This window comes from Elephantulus edwardii, unplaced genomic scaffold, assembly GCF_000299155.1.
Source record: "Elephantulus edwardii isolate Elephantulus edwardi_28Jun2011 unplaced genomic scaffold, EleEdw1.0 scaffold00164, whole genome shotgun sequence".
In the NCBI taxonomy this organism is placed as follows: Eukaryota; Metazoa; Chordata; class Mammalia; order Macroscelidea; family Macroscelididae; genus Elephantulus; species Elephantulus edwardii.
The window spans coordinates 5,049,396-5,067,344 of NW_006399914.1; the positions used below are offsets into that span (position 1 = coordinate 5,049,396).

Below are 17,949 nucleotides of genomic sequence, written 5' to 3' on the forward strand. Positions count from 1 at the left end.
AACACGACTCACAGCAACCCTATGCACAAAAGGCTTGAAGCCCTCTATAACTATTGACAATTATCAAAGTTCATAGAGTTTCCAGAGGCATGTTATTTGGTAAGTGGATGCCATTCCTGCTTGCTTCCAAATCATATTCTAGCAGGATGTTATTTAGCTTCCACCTGGATGGTTTTATAAGCTTTATCCTCTTATAGTTTCTAGTTCTATGGTATTATGGTCTGAAAAGATCCTTTGTATTTCACTTTTATGTTAATTTGTTGAGACTTGCTGTATGTCCAAATATATGCTCAGTTCTGTAGAATGTACCATGTGTATTTGAGAAGAAAGTGAACTGAGTTTTCAGTTGGGTGTAATACACTGAATACATCCACAAGTTCAAGTTGGCTGATTGGATAGTTTAGATCTTCTGCATATTAGTTAAGTTTCTTTTGAGTTGACCTATCCTTTGATGTAAGTGGTGTGTTAAAATCTCCCACCACTACTATCATGGTGCTATTTATTTTTTCAATTCTGTTAAATGTTCTTTATTTATCAAGTCTATCTTTTCGTGCATAGATATTGGCCAATGTTATGTTTTCGTCATCTATTTTCCTTTAATTATTATATAGCTCCTTTCCTTATCTTTCATGGTGGTCTTCATCCTGAAGTCCATTTTATCAGAGATTAGTATTGCTGCTCCTGCTTTTTTTGTGGATGCCATTTGCTTGGTACATTTTTTCCAATCTTTGATTTTGAGTTTATCTTTATGCTTGTTTCTTAGATGTGTCTCTTTTAGGCACTATATTGATGGGATTTGTTTCTTTAATCTATTATGTTACTTACTCTCTTTCTCTAACTGGTTCATTTAGCCCATTCACATTAAGTGTGATTATTGACAGGCTAGGCTTCATTAGTGACATTTTGCTGTGCTTCCCCCCTCCCCCCCACCCTGTTGTTTCTGGTTAGTATGGTCTGTCTACTTTTCTTTGCTGTCTCTGTGTGAAAGATTTCCCTTAAAATTTCTTGTAGAGTTGGTCTTGTTTTTATAAATTCCTTAAGTTCCCCCTTTTCTACAAATGACCCAATTTCTCCTTCATATGTGATGGAAAGTTTTGCTGGGTACAGGAGCCTCTGTTGGCAATTGTTTTCTTTCAACTTACTGTATATGCCATCTCACAGTCTTCTTGCTTGCATAATTTCTGATGAGCTTAATCAGAATTTAATTGGTTTTTTTTTTTATAGGTGAGTCTCAGAGGTTTTTTCATGCTGCTTTTAGTGTTCTATCCTTACATTTTGGAGAATTTGACTATGATTTGTCTTGGTGTTTTTATTTCAGGGGCTACCAGTGTTCACTGAGTAAATTTTTCTGTTCTTCAATACGTGAGGATAAACTAGTTTTAAGAGGCACTACTTAGCCTAACAGACACGATTGCCTAGTTAAACCTTAGAACATCAGTTTTTAGGTAGTTTCCTGGTTGAAGAATATTTGCTCTTGGAAGAATAAATTGTCCTTTGAAGGATAGAAGTTTCATGTTAGGGATGCTCTATTTATATTATTTTTGGTTTTAGTAAATCTGTATTTGTAAGTATAGATTACTCTGTGAGCTTTGAAAATCATTTCAATGACTTATTTAAACCAAAGGGGCAGAGGGAACCAGAAAAATCAGAAACTTAGTGTTATTTAGACTTGAAGGCTTAAAGCTGGGATTTGTGGGCCATATGTGAGAATGCTGCAACATTATCATGTTGAATTTCCAGATTTTCAGCTATTGTTCCTGTTGTTAGGTCAATGACTCTTAGCAACCCTATGAACAACAGATTTGAATTCTGTCCTATCCTTTGCCATTTTCATCATCTCTGACACACTTGAACCCATTGCCACAGTCACTATCAATCCATCTTCTAGAGGGTCTTCCTCTCACTGATCCTTCACCTTTCCAAGCATGATGTCTCATTCCAAGGAATAGCCTCTCCTAGCAACATGACCAAAGTATGTGAGATAAAGCTTTATCATCTTTACATCCATGGAGCACTCTGGCTGCACTTTCTCCAAGACACACTTAGCATCTGCCTATATGGCAGTGAAAAAGCTCTTGTCCTTTTAACTTGTAAGTTGACTTAGCTCTGAGTGGTAAGGGTCAGAACGAGACAGTGCTGTGGGGCTGATTGGTGATAAGAATGGAGACATGAGAATGTGAAGATTAGATAAATTTCTACATTTTGGGAATTGTATTCATGCTATTCCTTGTTTAAAAATTATAGAATAGCTTCAGGGATAGTGAGTGTGGCAGCTTGGCTAGAAGGAAGCTAGCAACATATTTTTTAAATGCACAGAATATAAATGGCCCTAAAAGATAATTTGGATGTTAATTTTTTTTTCTTGTAATGTGTACTGAACCATTTTAGTACAAAATATTCAAATAAATAACCATGTATCAAAGAAGAAATTAAAAAATAATTAATAAAATTCCATTTGCTTAGGGAAGCTCCAGTTAATATTAAAATTATCAATTCTCTAGAAGTAAAGATAAAACATGAAACATAAACTGACTTCTGCTCTTAATATGACAGAGAAGGATATAAACACTTATGTTTCCATAGTAAAAATAAGAAAAGTCTGGACAATATTAAAACACATTTTTACGGGGTTAGTAAAAATAGTGAATGCTAGGAAGCTGGGAATCTACATAACTTGTGGGGTACAGGACAAAGTTAAAATGTAGAGATGCTTGTTCAATAATTTCAAGATGGTGACAGCAGAACTTTGGAATAAGTTCAAGGTCCTTATAAGCATAGAGTCCTATGTATCTGCACAGACTGTACACTCACTATGATAGTCCTACCAGGAAACCCTGGTGACCTGAAGTCCACAGGAAAAATACACTTCCTAGGTGGGCATAAAACTGTGGTTTAAAATTCCTTACCTGGAAGTTAGGGCTCCCTTTGTGTAAATGTGGAAAGACATGTTTGCTTGTCATTTAAAAGTTATTTTGCAGAAAATCAGGAATCTGAAAGGCAAATGACTCAGTTACACTGATATATAGTTATCCTTACATACCACCCACAAAAACACAGTCCAGAGTCTTGCAAAGAAAGAACCGGTGGAGGACGGCCTACAGAGCACAGAGCAATCATACAGACTAGCACATCATTATAGTGCTTGAATGCTAGGTTATTATCACTAGGTTATTATTATCATAAGGTTGATCCTAAATGTTCAAAGATACTTTAACAAAAATATATAAAACTGCAGTTAGCTCAAGCTCAAATATTAACACCATGTAAGGGTAGCTATCATAGAGGAAGTTGGAGTTTAGGTTAACCATAGGTAAACTCAATATAACTAAATTTATAGCTAAGTAAAACTCAAATCTGTGAGGAGCCTAAAAGAGCTACCTGTCACTCCGATGAATAAAGAAAAAGGCTTTTAAACTCCGAAAACAAAACAAAATTAAACTTCAGCTTCCACTATTTTATATACATAATATGAAATTATATTAATGCAATGCCTAGTATCAACATACAATCTAATATATAATATCTAAAATGAGATGGTAGATAGAATGATAGAGTTTTATACAATCAATGATTTATTCATTGCAAACGCCTTTTATAAGAAAAACAAATGATTACTATACACATGGACTTCACCTGACTGCCTACACAAGAATCAGATTGATTACATCTGTGGAAAGAATTGTTGTAAAAGCTCAAAATCAGCTTTGAAAACTAGGCCAGGTATTGATTGTGAAAGAGACAATCAATTACTCAAGTAAGTTCTGTTTGTTCTCCTGGCAGTTCATGGAATATTAAATACTCTTCTCCAGTACAACTAACAAGCATCGATTCTTCTACTGTCATCCTTAGTCACTGTCCAGCTTTCTCTGTGTAGCAAGTAATTGTGAAGATAATGGCCTGGATCAAGCCTAAGTCTCTAGACTGACATCATTGCTCTTTAGCACGCAGGAGAGGATCCTAACAACATGCTTCCCAAATGCAATTCACTTTTTGATCATCTGATTTCTGGTGTGATGAGTATTGATTGCGGTACTGAGCAAGCTGAAATTATTAACAATCTCAATCTCTTCTCCATCTATCATGTCGCTGCCAACTGGCCCAGTGGCGAGAATTTTTGTTTTCTTGATGTTGAGCTTCGATCCATATCAAAGACCACAGTTCTTGACCTCTGCAGCAAATGCTTCAGGCCCTTCTCTGGTTCATCAAGTAAGTTTGTGTCATCTGCACAATACATGTTCTTGAGGAATACTTATTTAATCCTGATACCAAAGTCCTCATAAAGCCCAGCCTTCCAAATGATCTGTTCTACATATAGATTGAAAAGGTACAGAGACAGGATGCAACTCTGACTGACTCCTGTCATGATTCTGAACCAGGATATGTGTCTTTGCTTTGTTCTGAAGACTGCTTCCTGGTCCAAGTAGTTTCACACGAGCACAATCAGGAGTTCAGGGATTTCCATCCTCCTGAAGGTTAGCCACAATTTGTTGTGAACCACACAATTAAATGCCTTTACATACTCAATGAAACAGAGATAGACATTCTTTCCTTACTCTCTGCTTTCAGGCAAAATCCATCTGACACTGGCTATTACGTCCCTAGTGCCACACGTTCCTCTCAACCCAGCTTTTAATTTTGGTAGTTCTGTCAATGTACTATTCCAGTCTTCTATGGAATTTCCTCAGCAGGATTCTGCTTGTGTGTGATATGGTATTGTTCAATAATTTCCACACTCTGTTGGATAATCTTATTTGGAACTGGCATAAATATAGATCCCTTTGAGTCCGTTGGCCAGGTAGTTGTCCTCCAGATTTCTTGCCACAACCTGTTGACCACGTCCAGGGCAGCATTTTTTTGTTCAAATATGTCAATTGGTATTCCATCAATTCCTGGGGCCTTGTTTTGGTTTGTTGTTTGGGTGTTTTTTTGTTTTTGTTTTTTTTTTATTTTTTTTAACCAATTCCTTCAAAGCAGCTAGAGCTTCCTCTATCACCATTGCTTCTTGATCATATGCTGTTTAATGAACTTCTTCCATGTCAACAATTCTTTCCGATATAGTAACTCTGTGGACTCCATCCATCTTCTTTTGATGCTTTGTGGAACAATCAATATTCTGCCCATAGCATCCTTAAGTATTACAATTCGACCGACTTGAATTTGTTCTTTATTTCCTTAAGCTTAAGAAACACTGAGAAACTCTAGCCCTTTGCACATTTAATGATAATACTTAACTTTCTCTTCCCCTGCTCCCCTTTAAAATCTTTTGTTCAGCTCCTTAATTTCCTGATTTTTTTTCCCTTTGCTTTGGCTTCTCAGCCCTCTAGTGCAATATGCAGAGTCTCTTCTCACATCCTTCTCCATCTTTGCTGCCCCTCTGTCTGTAATGACCTTTTGCATTCTTCATGGATGATACTGTTTATCATCCATGTGGGAAGCCACAGCTCATCTGGCCTTTTCTCATTAATTTTCAAGACCTCAAACTTGTTTCTGAGATGTTTTTTAAATTGAGGTGGGATTCTCAAGATCAAATTTTGGTTCTTGTGGATTTAATTTTAAGACTCAAATCGGGAGTCAGCCCACTTTTAAATACCACAGGCCGTGATTGGCTCTAAACAAGAGGCTTCCATTCCACAGTTGTTAGCCAAACCTATTAATTCAAATCAGCTCACACACGGTTGTGAAGAAATAAAAACAACCAAACATTCCACACCAGACCTTCAACCAAAAAAAGAACCACCCACTTCTCAAAATCCAAAAGGCTTCACACAGGAGTCTCCAAAGGAAAGTGCCCTGAAGATAAGCTTGTTAAAATTTGTTTTATTAGAATTTTGTAGTAAATGCTGGGGCTTAGTCTAGAGGAAAGATTAAGTCCCACTCAATACTTTGGAGAAATTTTTAATTGAATGGATTTGTGGACCCACCTTAAACTTTTGATTGAAGAGATTCATATTTCAAAGAAAGGTAAGCAGGACAGTGAGAGGAAAAAAGTCTTTGCTTTTTTAAAAAAATGGAACAAAAAAAAAAAAAGGAACAAGCTGTTTGGCTTCTGAAGCAGGGTAAAATTGGTGTCAATGAGAGCCCTCATCCAGGACTTGAAGAGCTGGTGAGTATGCTCACTCATAGTGATCACCTGAAGGAAGCCACTCAGGAGAAGTAGGAGGCAGGTAGCAATGAAGAGACATGTTGCGCTTGGATGTGTTTTTTCAGCACTGTGAGCCTAGCATGTACAGATATTTGGGTAAGTTCAAAAGGGTTGCTCACCTGAGCAGCAGAATTCTAGCCATGAGACCCCCTTATTTGTTTACTTGGCCTCACGTGGGGACTAAAGTTGAGTAAAGGGACCAATTGGTCTGGAATGCAGGGAGAAGTATGAACTCCTGAGTTTATAATTCATGCCCATTTGGACCTAGCCACAGATAGTTGGGGATGAATTGGCCAAACCCAATCAGATGAAGAGAAAATGATCCAAGCTTTGAGCTAGTGTTGATTGCTGCAACCTGATTGATGGCTTGCTCTGGACTAGACTTTGCTTGTAAATGCAGGAGCTCAACGTTTCCAAAGCAGACAAGGTTCTTCAGCAAAAGGGGCATCTTTGTTTCCTCATAGTACTAGTTTGATCGAGACGGGCAAATCAGATATTGGCTATCTAAAATGGTGATATTAAAAATTAGGCATGAAGTAGTTGGCTTATATGCTTTTATGAATGTAGTAGTGAGTACGGTTATTATAAAGGCAAAGCTAATTCTTCATATCTGAACGTTAAAGGTTATAAAAACCAGGGAGTGGGATGTAGTGTCAAGGGTTGATTGTTCAAAATGGCTTTCCTAGACTTTGAGTTTGACTGCCACATGAATGGGCAGGGGCATGCAAACAGATTATGTTGGTCTATTCACAAGGGGATTGACTAGTCTTGTTATTGAGTGGGTTCAGCAGCAGAAACTGAGAACCTCATAAGCAGCAACTAAGAAGCAGAGAATTTAGAATGTGTATCCTCTGGAGCCTAAGACTCCTGTGCAATTTATTTAGGGCCTACTGGAGTAGCAACCACAACAGAGAACCAGAGGCCTGATATGAAAACAGAGCTCACCTTGGGACTGCCACTCCATAGAACCAGCATTAGAAGCCTTCACTCAAGTTCATTAGAGGAAAGGGGCTGAGGGAGAAGAGGATGTGGGACTAGGAGCTTTTGTAACACTAGCCTAAAACTGTGAGCCTGAAGATTGAGGCGCCTGCAAGAACATTTAGGAAGCTTGTCCTGACTAATTGCATCCTGCTGCCAATCTGAACTATTGTCTTTTGGCTTCCCTAATAAACATCATAATCATGGAAAAAGAAAATCACCATAAAAATCCTCATCACTAGACCAATATGCTATATGATGGTTGTTGTTGTTGTTGTTGTTATGTGACTCTATGTACAACAGCCCTAAAACCTGCTCTATCCTGTGCCAATCTTATTGTCTCTAACACACCGACCCCATTACCCCAATCACAGAATCAATCCATTTCATCGAGGGTCTTCATCTCTTGTGCTGTTCCTCCAATCTCCCAAACATGACGTCCCTCTTCAAGGACTGGTCCCTCCTTGCAGCATGTCCAAAGTATGTCAGATGAAGCTTCAGAATCCTTGCTTCCAAGGTACAGCCTGGCCACCCCTTCTAGGAAAACCTATTTATTCTCCTAGCAGTCCATAGTATATTCAATACTCTTCTCTAGCACCACAACTAGAAGGCATCGATTCTTCTCCTTCTATAATCCCTAGTCATTGTCCAGCTTTTTTACACATAGCAAGTAATTGCAAAGACTATTGCCTGGATCAGGCACACCTTAGTATCCAAACTGACATCGCTGCTCTTCAGTACCTTGGAAAGGTCTCTGAGAGTAGACTTTCGTCTCTTCATTTTTTGGCTGCTGGTACAAAGAGTGTTGATTGTGGAGCCATGCAAACTAAAGCTCTTAACAATCTTTATCTCTTCACTATCATGATGCTGCCAATTGTCCCAGTGGTGAGAATATTTGTTTTCTTGATATTGAGCTTCAATCATATTGAAGACTGCAGTCCTTGACCCTTTGCAACAAGTGCTTCAGATCCTCCTCCATTTTCAACAAGTAAGGTTGTGTCATCTACATAACACAGATTGTTGATAAGTCTACCTCCAATCCTGATGCCCCGTTTCTCCTCACAGAGCCCAGCCTCCTGGATAATCTGTCCTGCAAATAGATTGAAAAGGTATGGAGATAAGACACATCCCTGGCGCACACCCTTCCCCAATTTTGAAGTAGTGTTTCCTTGTTGTTTTGATGACTGCCTCCTGGTCCAAGTATAAGTTTCATATCAACACAATCAAGTGTTCTGGGATTCCCATTTTTCTCAGAGCCAGTCACAGTCTGCAATTACTTGCTATATGTCAGAAAGCTGGACTATGACTAGGTGTGATAGAAGGAAAGTGATGCTGGAAAATTGAATATACCATGGACTGCTAGAAGAACAAACAGGTTCATCCTAGAGACGGTCAAACCATGCTGCTTCTTGGAGGCAAGGATTCTGAAGTTTCTTCTTACATACTTTGAACATGTTGCAAAGGTGGGACCAGTCCTTGGAGAGGGAAGTCATTCTTGGGAGGGAGGACGGACAGCGCAAGAGAGAAAGATCCTCAATGAGATGGATTGATTCAGTGACTGGGGTAATGTGGGTAGGTAGGTTTGTCAGAGACAGTAAGATTGTCCCAGAATAGAACAGAGTTTAGGGCTGTTGTTCATAGGGTGCCTATGAGTCGCAGGCTACTCGGTGGCACATAACAACAACAAACAATAGCGACTAATTAAAGTTTGCAGGGAGTTTTGGTTACCTAGTGGTAAGAAGTTGCGCTGCAATACAAGAGGCATAGAGTTCAAATCCACCAACTGCTCCTGGTAAGAAGAATGGTCAATTTCCTCTTGTGTGATTACTCCCTCTGAAAATCCACTGGAGGATCAGCTATGTGTCAATTTCAACTCAAAGGCACACATTAGGAAAACAGCAAATATAATTTTGGGGTTGGAAAGAAGGAACAGAGCTCTGGTGGCCTAGTGGTAAAGAGGTTGCACTGCCATCTTAAAGGCAAAAGTTTGAATCTACTAGCTACTCTTTGGAGAGATGGGCAATTTCCTCTCCCATGAATAACTGCCTCTGAAAACCTGATGTTAGGTCAGCTGTAAGTCAACAACCAACTCACCTGCAGTGAGTTGAGTTCAAGCTAGAAATGCATTTTATGGGGTTGTTTAGTTGTTTAGATTTGTTGTTTAGTTTTTTCTTTCTACTTCTCTCCCCTCCAGAGGGGCTCTGGAGGCATAGTGGTAAGAAGATGCGCTGCAATTGGGAAATAACAAGGTTCAAAGCCACCAGCTGTCCTCAGGAGTTGAAAGGGCAGTCTCCTTCCTTGTGATTTACCACTTCAGAAAACCCGCTGGAGGGTGAACAATGGGTCAGTTCTGACTCTTCGATAAACAGCAACCCCTACCCTCATAACTACACTTAAATGTATATTTCTAAATCGGCGCCTAGATTTATAAATGTAGTTCTGATCAATCTAGGATGGGGAAATTCAGTGATAACTGGGTATACAGTTCCGGGGTTTGACACTAGAATGCTGTAAATAAACAACAGCAGAGTGTGCGACGAGAGGAAGGAAGGGGTTTCAACTGAACCCCGCCCGGCTGTCGTCCCCACTCGTTACCTCTGCCCCGGGACTGCGCAGCGCCCAAGCAACAGTCCTCCGAGCGGCCTGGCTCCTCCCTCCGGTGTCCTCGGAAAGCGCTCCGCCGGTCCGTTTGCAATCGGGGCCCGGCGCGCGCCGCGGAGTCGGCGGAGCGGAAGCGCGTGGAGGACCGTGAGGACCCGCGGGCTGTGCAGGTCTGAGTCTCACCCCGTTTCCTCGCGCGTCTCCGCAACCCTCTGGGGACCAGTCGGCCGGGCAAGAGCCCTGCGGCCGCGGGGGTGGCTGGCCACGTCAGAGCCCTCTCGGGGGTCGTTCTGTGTTGTAGCCTTTGATCGCGGCCCCAGTCCCTGTGCGGGCACGTGTCTTTAAAATATTGTGGGTTCTTCGAGAAAAAGACTCGCAAACCTCCTTCCCTTCTCGACCCCAGCTGTTTTCAGTTGCTTTATGCCCAAAGAGAATGTGCCAGTGGTAAAATCATTCGCGAGGACTCGGATTGGATTTTATTTTTAGTTTGGAGTGGTTTCCTGATGATGCTCACAAAAGAAGTTTAGCAAAAGGAATAGAAATAGGTATGCAAGTGTATGTATTTAAAATATTAACATTATTGTTTTGTAATAAGGTTCCTGATTTTTTTTTTTCCTAAATTTGTACTTGGGGCTGTAATAAAAGCACGGAAGTACAGATAACACTTTCACACGCCAACTAAAGACCATTCATTGAGCCTCCACGACTACTTAGTGGATTCTGACTCTTAGCAATCCTACATCAAGTTTTGAAGCTGTAAATTTCTAGGAGGAGACTCCATAGTGCTTAAAAAATTGAGGCAAGATCATCTACTTGACATGTAGTGGGAGGGGCCAGTAGTCCTCCATGGCAAAGTCCTGTATGGCACTGTGGATTTAAAATGTTAGACTTGTACGTATTATGAAGCACAGAGCTACGAGCCTTTTCCATGATTTGCAGAGTATCTTTTGAATGCTTGCTTCATTTCTGCAGATGGCTCATAAAGGTCATTTGTTAGATACTATAGTAACAAAATACATACTGGTCACACTGACCCCTTTTGCATCCTACCGATTCTTACTATATGTAGAGTCCTGGTGGCATAATAGGTTACAGTTTGAACCTGTAAAAATTCCACGGAAGGTAGATGAGAAAGTCTCAGAAGGTTTCAAGAGCCAAAATCAAATTAATAACTACATATATAATAGGGAGCTCTGGTGGCCTAGTAGGTAAGGTGTACACTGCCAATGCAAGGCAAGTGGTTTGTGCCCATCAGCTGCTCCTTGGGAAGAAAGATGGGCAGTCACCTTCACTGCCACTTACAGCCTCTGAAAACCTACTGGATGGTCTGCTTTGAGTCGCTGCTGACTCAATGTGAATGTGATACGTATGTTGTATTTTAGGAAGAAGTTTATATAGCAAATTCATTCATATTAGCAATGATTTTTATACAAATTGTCCCATGCCAATGGTTATAATTTTCATATTGGATGAACATTCCCATTTCTATTCTGTTTGTTCTGTTTCCATTCATCTAGTGGCTATCCCTTTCCTCTTGCCTTCTCTCCTTTGCTTTTGGTAACTTAACTAATTGGTAGCATTGATCATTACTTATAAGTGATATTATTTTATAAATCAATCTGCTATTTGGCTATAAAGGCCTTTCGTTCATTGGGTCGCTATAAGTCATCTAAGATTCACGGCACTTAACAACAACAACGAGAGAGCTCAGTTGACATAGTGGACAGAAACTGATGCTACCAAGCCAAAGGTGGGTGATTTTAGCCTGCAGCCCTCAGGCCTGGTTTTAATTGTTTTTGGTCAAACATTCTTCTAAGTGGTATAGCACTGGTCCGTCCATTTGCTGTACAGAGGTAACTTGTTGCTGTGGTGCTAAACACTGTGACACTGAGGTGTCAAATGCGATAGTGGTTACCCATGGTGGACAATGTTTGGTGGAGCTCCCAGATTAAAACAAGCTTGGAAGCAGGAGTAGCATCCACTTCTGAGATAGCTTGCCTCTGGAAACCCTATGAACTTGGAGAAAGGATTAAAATTATACAAGTGTTCAGGTATTTAGTTCATATGAAATATTCATATTTCGTCGCTATGAGCTGCCTACATTTCGAAGACCCTTAACAACAACAACAACTGCCATTTGGTTGTAAAGGAGATCTCCAGAAATAATGTTAGTTCAAAATTCAAAGGCTTTGGAAGCCCAGTATAATCTCAGGGATTCCTCTAGTCTATTTGACCTAGTAAATCTGGCCTCTTTTTAGAGATTTGAATTTTGTTCCACTTTTTTTCACTCATTCTCTCCGGGACCTTCTGTTGAATACTGGTCAGAAATGTAGGTCATAGTAGCTGTGGACCACCTGGTTCTTCGGGCTCTCATATTAGAAGGTCTTGTGATTTTTGTGGATATTGGTATTGATATGTACCAACTAGTTGGAACTGACTCATAGCTGGCCCTCTAACAGGTTTTCAGAGACCAAAAATCTCACAGGCATTGATTCTGCATCTTTCTTCCATGGAGCAGCTGATAGATTCAAACTACGTACCTCTGAGGTTGCAGCAGAACTCATTACCACTAAGCCACTAGAGCTGCCGTGGAACTGAGCCTTCAGCCTTCATTCTCCAAATGAATAGACTAAAAGTTGTACTGTAGATTGTTGTTCACAAGCTTTTCACACCCCAGACATGATTCAGCATACTTGTTGATACTAGGTTCCTTTGAGTCAAATATGACTCACAGAAGCCCTATAAACAATATATCTGAACACTGCCCTATCCTACACTGTCCTCACAGTCTCTGACAACACTCAAGCCTGTTGCCGCAGTCATTGTGTCAGTACATCTGAGGGTCTTCCTCTCCTTTGCCATCCCTTGATCTTTCCAAGCTTGATGTCCTTCTCCAAGAAATAGCTTCTAGGAATATGCCTAAAGTATGTGAAACAAAGCTTTGTCATCTTTGCCTCTAAGGAATACTCTGTCTGCAACGTTTTCTAAGACATACCTGTTTGTTTTTTTGGCAGTCCATGGGATATTAAGTACTCTCCTCCAACAACACATCTCAAAAACCTCAATTCTTCTTCTGTCATCCTTGTTCCTTGTCCAGTTCTCAGATGACTGAAAAGATAATAGCCTGAATCAGGCACACCTTAATACTGGCATCACTGATTCTCAATCATTTAGAGAGGTTCCCTGACTACAAATTTTTCCAGTGCAATATGTCTCCTGATCTCCTGACTGCTGATACCCAGTGTCTTGATTGTGGATCCAAGTAAGATTAATTCATTGACAGTTTCAATCTCTCTTTTCTCCATCTATCATGATGTTGCCTTTTGGTCCAGTGGTGAGGGGTTTTGTTTTCTTGATGTTGAGATACAATTCATATTGAAGACTGTGTTGTTTAACCTTCAGCAGCAAGCACATCAAGTCTCCCCCACTTTCAACACACAAGGTTTTGTCACCCGCATAATGAATATTAGACTATTTTCCCATTCCTATCCCCCAAACAGCCCAAACTGAAGGTATATTTGATTGAGTTAATAAGAATAAGTATTTATTTAATTACTCATGTAGAATTGATAGACACAAGGATAAGCAAAATGGAGCAAATTCTGTTCTTACAGAATTGCCTTCTTACTAGGAGGGATACACAAAACCAGAACAAAAAACCTCTGCAGAACAATTTCTCCCCTTGAGTCAGTATGGACTCATGCCAACCCTCCACTGAGTTTCTTTGCAAATTCCAAGGAGAGACTATTTTATCTTTCTCACTCAGAGTGGATGGTGGGTTCAGACCCAGCTCACCACTAACGTATTATGCCACCACAGTTCTTAATTTATAGGTAATTCCAAATTAAATTTTCCATACCAAACATGTAGAACCTCTAATGAGAATTCAGTGGATGAAGAAGAGTAAGAAATCACCATAACCCATACATGAATTGGTCAGGAACTGAATTAGAGTCCTAACTTTGAGATGGAAATAAAGATTATATACAAGATAGAATTGATGCAATTTGGTTAGTTTGAGATGAGGCAGAGGAAGACAGAAAGAAAAGGGAAAAAATCCTTTCAGACCAAGTGACAGAATGATGGATCCTTAGAAGTATTGTTTGCCATCCAGTGAATTCCAGTCCAGGCTAACCCATATGACACAACTGCCCCATGGGGTTTCCTAAGCTGTAATCCACATGGGAAGTCTTTTCTCTTATGGAGGAGCCGACATTCTAAACTCACTGCCATGGAGTCCCGTGATGACCCACCATCTGGCATCTAATTGCAAATCTCCCACAGAGCAACTGGTATATTCCACCATTGAGCCTACAGACAGGCCATGTGCTATCTTAGATAACACTAAAAAGATTTTATTCCTAAGAAAAAGGACTTCTGGAGGTACTCTGGAGGTACCATCGTTAAGCTCACAATTGTTGATCAAAAGGTCTGTGCTTCAAAAGCATCAGCTGCTCTGTAGGAAAAAGCTCTGGTGATCTATATCTACAAAGATTAGCCTCTGAAACCCTGCAGGACAGTTCTGTTTCTCATATAAGGTTGCTAGGAGTAGGAATCCACTTCATTCTTTCATTCTGCACAACAACTATATTATCTAAGGGTTTGTTTAAATCCTCAGTTCCAGTTGTATATATCTGTACATATTTGAGATTAACAGCAGGTCTGTTTTAAAGATTTTGTGTAATCATGTTTACAGCAAATGATGCATAAGCATTTGAATTAAGTTGTTGACTAGGTCAGGACAGATGCCTTGGCCATATGGTTCCAGAAACCTTTTGTGGGAGCTGCCTATGACTTACACCGCATCCTGGCTTCTTCTTGTGTGACTGTGTGCATCAAAGCGGAGCCAGAGAGAGGATTATAAATGTCTCCTGTCACTGTATCACAGGTATTTGTGGTGTTTGATTTTGGCAGAGAACAGACGTTTGTGGAAGGCATTTTTGATGCTTACTTGGTTGTGTGGTCAGAAAGTCAGTGAAATATAGGGACAACTTTCAGAAGTATACTTAGAGGGCCTAGGAATTAATGATACAAATTCTCACTTCCCCATCGAACATCAAAACATTGAACATTGACTTTCATGGCATGCCCAGGAACTGCATTTTTCCCCCCTTAGTTGTGCTTTGGGTTTAGGTTTACAGAGAAATTGATTTTTCAGTCAATCATTCATACGTTCTTTATGACATGAATTATACAGTTCCTATGTTGAAAGAACACTCTTCCTACTTCTGCCCTGTCATTCCTATTTCTACTCATTTTTCTGTGCTTTCCTACCTTCTGAACTTTCTCTTTGTGGAAAGGCTGCTCTTTTAATCTTGTGAGGTTTATTGTTCTTAAAAAATTAGTACCTCTGATAAGCTTTTCTGTTATTTGGCTACAAGTTGCACCACAGAGATGAGTTTAAATGCACTCTCGAAAAATTACCAAGAGTCTTAATCTTGAGAAGTAGACCAATAGTTAAATGTACTCAAATTTGCTCTAACACATAGCAGCCCTATGGACAAGAGAACAAAACCCTGACCAATACTATGCCTTCTCCATAATCTCTGCTGTGCTTAAACCTATCTTCTAATGTGCTGCTGTTATGTAACTTAAAGTGACCTTGTGAACAATGGATCTGATCCCTGTCCTGTCTTGCCCAAGTGTTTCAGAGATGATGAGGGTGGCCCTCTAATTTACTTGTGACCTTTTTCCAAGCGTTCACCCCTCCTAGTACCATGTCCAAAGTATATGAGATGAAGTCTTGGCATCCTCAGTTCCAGGGAGTATTTTGTGTGCAGTTCTTTAAAGACAAATTTGTTTGCTCTTTTGTCATTCAGTAATAAAATTCCACCCAACCAGGTGAGTTGACTCGGCGACTGCTGCAATGGCCTCTTGTGTGTCAAGAAGTATGAGAATGGCACAAGATAGAACAGGGTTCACATCTTTTGTTCATAGGGTCCCTAGGAGTTGTGCTCGAAGGGACAGCACCTAACAGCAACAACAATAATATTTACATTCCTGAGGAGCAACGATGTCGGTCTGGAGACTAAGGTGCACCTGATAAAGGCCATGGTCTTTGCCATTACTTGCTATGCTTCAGACAGCTGGACAATGAGTAGGGATGGTAGAAGGAGAGTTGATGCCTTTGAGCTGTGGTGCTAGAGAAGAGTATTGAATATACGATGGAGTGCTAGGAGAACAGTTTCTTCCTGGAGAGGGTGAAGCTGGGCAGCTTCTTGGAGGTTTGGAGGCAAGGATTCTGAAGCTTCGTCTGACATATTTTGGACATGTTGCAAGGAGGGACCAGTCCTTGGAGAGGCATGTCATGCTTGGGAGGGTAGAGGGACAGTGCAGGAGAGGAAGACCCTTGATGAGATGGATTGATTCCATCACTGGGGTAATGGTGATAGGCTTGTCGGAGACAGTTAAAATTGGCAAGGGAAGGGGAGCTCTGGTGGCCTAGTGGTAAGAAGCTGCAACTACAATCCCAGAGGTGCACGGTTCGAATCCACCAGATGCTCTGCCGAGGAAGGAGGGACAGTCTCCTCCTGTACCAGTCAGATCTGATTTGACGGTACATGCACACAAAAATAATAAAATTTTTAAAAAAAATTTTAAAAAAAAAGATTGGCAAGGGATAGAGCAGGGTTTAGGGTTGTTGTACGTAGGGTCGTTATTAGTCACAAGCAACTCAAAGGCACATAACAACAAGAGGAGTTTTTTGTGAACCCACTAAAGAGCTTCTGGACCACTATGAGAATCCAATCCAGCTTCTTTTTTTAAAAAAAAAAATATATGAGTCCCATGATTTGGATAACTTGTGACTATTACAATGACTTAATATATTACCATAAGGACCTTTGGTAGTGCCAAGAAAAAACAAACTTGGAAGATTTAGGAGAAACTTCTTTCGTTTCCTCTGTTGGTTGTGATAGCTGACATGTTTTGGGCCAATGGAGAATTTGTATCTCCTATTTCTGTGGACTAATACTAATTGAATTTCTTCCCAAACTTGTGGTTACTCCTCTCCTTTGAATGAGTTTTGTATATTTTACTTTTATTTTGTTTGTTTGTTTAGTTAGTTAGGCATTCTTTACCTAAATCTGTAGATGGACTCTAAGTGATGTACTTCCCTCCAGAAATTATGTATAAAATATTGTGTCTGTACATTAAGATGCAAAGTTCTTGTCCCAATTCTTAAAAGAACCCGAACCATGGAGAAAAGCGACCACTTAGTATCTTGTACTTTTCTAGTTGTTGAGGGAATATTCCCCCAAACAGAAACCATTTTTCAAACTAATAATGTAGTGATCAGAGGTAAGTACAGTTTTCTATTTGAGAGGCAGGAAAAGGGATTGGACCGACTTTATCAATTATTGCTTTCTCGGAGCAACCTACAGAAAACTCTAGTGCTTACTCAGTACTTAGCAAAAGTATTTACTGTATTTTGCTTTTTTCCCCTTGTGTAAATATAACAAGTACATATCACTTTCCCCTCAACAATCAGAATATTTTTCTTTATATCTTTGTTTTAGAACACAAGTTTTTGGGGCCTACAGTCTAATGATAAGATAGGAAATGGGTCTGGAGGGTGCATGTTTTTTAGAAGTAGTGGTATCCTTAAGAGTGAATGGACATTATTAGTATTTTAAAATTTATAATCAGGCTTTATTTTCTTAAGGATATATTTTACCATGTGGGGAATATTTTACAAATGATAATTGGTTGTCTATGCCTCATGTGTGTTTTAATTTAAGTTAGAATCTTTAAGAATAGTCCACTAAATCTTACCAATTTCAGTGGAACTGTGTATTTTAATTACAGTTCAGATTGGAACTTTATGTCATCATGGTGCAAATTAAAGAATTTGGCTACTAAACAAAAGGATTTATTGCCATTGACTTGGAACCCACCCATGGGTGACCCTTCAGTGGGTTTTCTGAGGCTGTAAATTGCACAGGAAGGGTTGCCTATCTTTCTCCCTTGGAATGACTGATGGATTCATACTGACAGAGAGATGCAGCCTGTAGGTTATCAACTCTCTATGGGCTACTCGACCAGAGTGCTATGACCAGAAAGTGAGCAGTTCAAACCTGCTAGCTGCTCCATAGGAGAAAGATGAGGCAGTCTGCGTCTATAAATATTTACAACCTTAGATCTTGTCTGAATTAAAGGTTGCTGTGAGTTGCAATCAACTTGATAGCAGTAGATTGGGTTCAATTTTGATAACATCAATTCAAATTCAG

At 39.9% G+C, this 17,949-nt stretch overlaps 1 protein-coding gene across 1 annotated transcript in view; it reads right to left on the bottom strand.

The window, feature by feature from the left end:
* Window positions 1-14,027, bottom strand: part of FAM227B (family with sequence similarity 227, member B) — a 103,168-nt gene extending 89,141 nt beyond the window's left edge. The window contains exons 1-2 of the mRNA XM_006895326.1: window positions 13,949-14,027; window positions 9,716-10,060 (exon numbers count right to left, since the gene is read on the bottom strand). Of these exons, the coding sequence (XP_006895388.1) occupies window positions 9,716-10,060; window positions 13,949-14,027 (424 nt within the window). The remainder of the gene's footprint in view (window positions 1-9,715; window positions 10,061-13,948) is intronic.
* Between the last annotated feature and the right edge of the window lie 3,922 nt (window positions 14,028-17,949).